The 5,182-nt window shown below is 47.2% G+C and overlaps 1 protein-coding gene across 3 annotated transcripts in view; it reads left to right on the forward strand.

The window, feature by feature from the left end:
* The window catches only part of stk11ip (serine/threonine kinase 11 interacting protein), a 100,036-nt gene that overhangs the window by 72,652 nt on the left and 22,202 nt on the right, over positions 1-5,182 (forward strand). For all 3 annotated transcript variants that reach the window (XM_014020707.1, XM_014020705.1, XM_014020706.1), the window contains one exon: positions 3,454-3,538. In XM_014020707.1, the coding sequence (XP_013876161.1) occupies positions 3,454-3,538 (85 nt within the window). The remainder of the gene's footprint in view (positions 1-3,453; positions 3,539-5,182) is intronic.

Consider the following 5,182-nt stretch of genomic DNA (forward strand, 5'->3'; position numbering starts at 1 on the left):
GTGCAGTTCTAGGCACAGCTAAGATACTGCGCAGAACCCTCAAGCTCCCAGGCCTCTGGTAGAGGACCCGAGCTCAGAGGATGAAAGACACCACCCGCGGAGGGTGAGAAGGGAATTTTTTATGTATTTTTAATTTAAGAAATTAAAGGACCTTTCTAATTCAAAACTGTCAGTGGAGCAGTAAATTTTTATTTCAGTAGTATTAGCCTCTGGGCAGGCAGGGATGGGAATGCAATTAAGTCCCTTTTAGCTGAAGAGAGAGTAAAGACCTCCTAATTGTGTTTCTAAATCTACGAAATCAGTGGGAATTGGACTTTGGACCAACACTACTGCCGGCCAACACCACTGCAGGCCAGCACCACTACTGACCAACACCACTGCCGACCAACACCACTGCCGACCAACACCACTGCCGACCAGCACCACTGCCGACCAACACCACTGCTGACCAACACCACTGCAGGCCAGCGCCACTGCCGACCAACACCACTGCCGACCAACACCACTGCTGACCAGCACCAATGTTGACCAACACCACTGCTGCTCAACACCACTGCCAGCCAACACCACTGCTGCTCAACACCACTGCTGGCCAACACCACTGCTGCTCAACATCACTGCCGGCCAACACAACTGCTGACCAACACCACTGCCGACCAACACCACTGCCGGCCAACACCACTGCCGACCAACACCACTGCCGACCAACACCACTGCCGACCAACACCACTGCTGACCAACACCACTGCCAACACGACTGCCGGCCAACACCACTGCCGACCAACACCACTGCTGACCAACACCACTGCCAACACGACTGCAGGCCAACACCACTGCAGGCCAACACCACTGCTGACCAACATCACTGCAGGCCAACACCACTGCTGACCAACACCCTGCTGACCAACACCACTGCAGGGCAACACCACTGCCAACACCACTGCTGGCCAACACCACTGCTGACCAACACCGTTGCAGGCCAACACTGCTGCAGGCCAACACCGCTGCAGGCCAACACAGCTGCAGGCCAACACCAGTGCTGACCAACACCACTGTTGACCAACACCACTGCTAACCAACACCACTGCTGGCCAACACCACTGCTGATCAACACTGTTGCAGGCCAACACCGCTGCAGGCCAACACAGCTGCAGGCCAACACCACTGCTGACCAACACCACTACTGACCCAACACCACTGCAGGCCAACACAGCTGCAGGCCAACACCACTGCCAACACCATTGCTGACCAACACTGCTGCAGGCCAACACCACTGCTGACCAACACCACTGCTGGCCAACACCGCTGCAGGCCAACACCACTGCTGACCAACACCACTGCTGGCCAACACCGTTGCAGGCCAACACAGCTGCAGGCCAACACAGCTGCAGACCAACACAGCTACTGACCAACACCGCTGCAGGCCAACACAGCTGCTGACCAACACCACTGCCAACACCACTGCCGGCCAACACCACTGCCGACCAACACCACTGCTGACCAACACGACTGCAGGCCAACACCACTGCAGACCAACACCACTGCTGACCAACATCACTGCAGGCCAACACCACTGCTGACCAACACCATTGCTGACCAACACCATTGCTGACCAACACCCTGCTGACCAACACCACTGCAGGGCAACACCACTGCTGGCCAACACCACTGCTGACCAACACCGCTGCAGGCCAACACAGCTGCAGGCCAACACAACTGCCAACACCACTGCTGACCAACACCACTGCTGGCCAACACCACTGCTGATCAATACCGATGCAGGCCAACGCTGCTGCAGGCCAACACAGCTGCAGGCCAACACCACTGCTGACCAACACCACTACTGACCAACACCGCTGCAGGCCAACACCACTGCCAACACCACTGCTGACCAACACCACTGCTGACCAACACTGCTGCTGACCAACACCACTGCTGACCAACACCACTGCTGGCCAACACCACTGCCAACACCACTGCTGACCAACACCGCTGCAGGCCAACACCGCTGCAGACCAACACCACTGCTGGCCAACACCGTTGCAGGCCAACACAGCTGCAGACCAACACCACTGCTGACCAACACCACTGCTGACCAACACCGCTGCAGGCCAACACAGCTGCTGACCAACACCACTGCTGACCAACACCGCTGCAGGCCAACACAGCTGCTGACCAACACCACTGCTGACCAACACCACTGCCAACACCACGGCCAACCAATGCCACTGCCGACCAACACCACTGCCGACCAACACCACTGCCAGCCAACACCACTGCCAACACCGCTGCCGGCCAACACCACTGCGAACATCATTGCTGACCAACACCACTGCCAGCACCACTGCTGATCGACACCACTGCCTACATCATTGCCGACCATCATCATTGCCAACATCCTTGCCGACCAACACCACTGCCGGCAATGTGAACTCTTACACACATTCCTCAGTCACCTCCCTTTTGTATAGGAACTAAATGGCCCATAATAACGGACCCACAATCCCAAAACCCACCTTTTCCACAAAGTGGAGTGACAGTACTTTTTAGTATCGCAATATGCCATGGCCCGCGTTATCTCCTTCCAGTGCTTATTTTGCTGCTCCAGAGGGTCAAATTGATTGGGTGCATCGTGGATTCTCGGCTGAGTATATTTGTTTCCACTGTTCACTGAAGTAGAGTTTGTTGGAGTCTACATTGCCTCCATCCACATTTTCTGGGTTTCTTCGTATTCCTGTTTATGGTAGTGTTGGAGTTTGCTGCAGCGTTTGGCATTGTTGTTATGTTTTGGGGGCATACGAGTGCTTGATAATGAAAGTGCGATGCACACAAAAATACATCATCGCAGGGCACTAATCACAGTATTTGCAAAGTGCCAAATATTAATTTGTGACTGTTTTTTCTGAAGTTTAATCACATAAGGTAGATTTTTCCCAACTCTAGTAAAGATGGAGCTTATCTCTCAGAGCATCGCCCAGTCTTACCTGGCAGTAAAATTTCTGGGACATTGACTCATGGGAATATCAGGAGATGTCATAAATGTTTTCCACTTGTGAATCATCTTTCTTTTTGTAGAACAATGGATTCCAAACTGTGGAAATGGGGGTTGGCCCTTCTAGACAAATAAGCATCAACAGTTGCTTCTTTAAGATTAATCCAAAAAGTTTACAAAACAAACCTGCAACGTGTGCTCCAGAGCAGCAAAAATATCTGTTTTTTAAGAGTAGTTTACTTTGATGAGGCTCAGGTAATCAATACAATTGATTAGCAACTCCTGGTTGATGCTTTCCCTGTTTAACCCAATGTAAGCATCAATGGTGGTCCGTTTTTCACACACAGCTTTTCCATTTTGGCAGCTCTTTGCACAAATGACTGAGAGGCTTTACTTTGACGTTGGTTTTTGTGACAATTTTGCAGATTTTTCTATTTTTAATTTTGCCTTCATGTCCTCAGGAATTGTCCGGGAGATGTCCCACAAATCAGACAGCAAGCTGCAGTCCATCTCAACCACTAGACTATCCCCACAGCACCATCTCTGGTACGTATTTTTGCAGCCTACTGTATCAAGGAACTGGATGCAGTGTGGGGGGGAAAAAAACAGCCAGCAGAACTCCCTGATTTTATTTGTGTAGATGCTGAAAGCTGCGGTCTGAACAGTGTTGCGTACATTTGTCCGCGGTCGGGCAGGGTGTAGGTTAAAAGGAGTTACGGGCTGTAGAAGTTCTAACGCTGCACATTTCTGACACATCTTTAGTTGATTACAATCAGCTTTTTTTAGACTTCATTTTGTAAAGCGGCCTTGCTAAATTAGCTGGTAAACCACATCTTAATTGGCAACATGTGCTGCACTGCAAATCGTTAAGCATGCATGCCCTCTTTTGTGTAGTTTGTTATCACCACCAATCATTTTTTTACACCTTGAAATGTGTGTTTTGCTCTCCCACACAGAAAGTAGCAGCGTTCTGGTTCTTTTGTTTCCTTCCAACAGGAATACAAGTTGATTTTCCATCACCCACCACCAAAAAGCAAAACGTTGATAATGTTTTGGCTTCTGTCTTTGTGTGCATTTGTTTGTGTTATTGGTAAAATATCTCATGAACCAGTGGTATGGGGTAAGACAACTGTCAGAAATTTTGTATGTGTAAGAGTCTAAATTTGTACATGTAAGTCTATAAACGTACATAAATTTGTTACAACTTTGCTACATTACAAGTACGAATCAAATTTACAAGTGCAATTCTTATGTGAGAATACAATTTTTAAGTTACAAATACAAGTTTAAAAGTTACAACTTTGCCACATTACAAGTACAAATCAAATTTACAAGTACGAATCAATTTTACAAGTGCAATTCTCTTACCTGTCAAAATAACAGACATTATGCATGGAACACCAAAAAGATCGATTGCAAACAGTAACTAAGCCAGACCACTAGGGGGACATGACCACTGCCTCATTTGGGACCAGATGAACTCTATAAACACAACAATTTGCTGAAGGGAAAAGCATTTGGAGGCTTTTAAGTTTGTCATTCATGTCATGTAGTACAACAATAAAGTAGATAGTGGATTTATGATGAACAACCAAAAAGGAAAACTGATGCATTCATAAAACCGACTGCATAATGGAAAAAATAATGCAAGTTCAAAAACACATAACAGCAGTGCTCTGACCCGGCCAGCAGGGGGACTCATGTTGCCCACCATCAAACCCCTAAACAACTGTATTTCTGACACCTTAACGCACACATGTATCAGAAAGCTCCAGAGTTAGTCCTGATGTTCTGCAGGTCATGAAGACGTCTACACCTGTACTTCAACCATCTGAAGGTTTGTTCTCCACCTGGCTCCAGTCTTCAGTAGTAGTGTAAAGTAATGTTAACATTATCATAAGTTAAGGAGAAGTTGCTTAAAAAATATGGTCTATAAATAATTCGGAACATTTCATCATCACTCCACTGTATATTAATTATTATGCTGCTGATCTGAGGCATGGCAGCTTTATATAAAACATTTCAGCAACAAGACAAATAAATGCTTTACACAAAAAAAAAACCATTTTGACAAAGTGCAAAAGAAAAATTAGAATATAGAAAAATTAAATAAATGTTCAAAAAACTATCATAAAAGCAGGATTCTGTTTAAGAAATTGAATAAAATATTTAAAAAATGAAATCAGAAAG

The sequence above is a fragment of the Austrofundulus limnaeus genome, unplaced genomic scaffold (assembly GCF_001266775.1).
Source record: "Austrofundulus limnaeus strain Quisiro unplaced genomic scaffold, Austrofundulus_limnaeus-1.0 Scaffold264, whole genome shotgun sequence".
Lineage (NCBI taxonomy): Eukaryota > Metazoa > Chordata > Actinopteri > Cyprinodontiformes > Rivulidae > Austrofundulus > Austrofundulus limnaeus.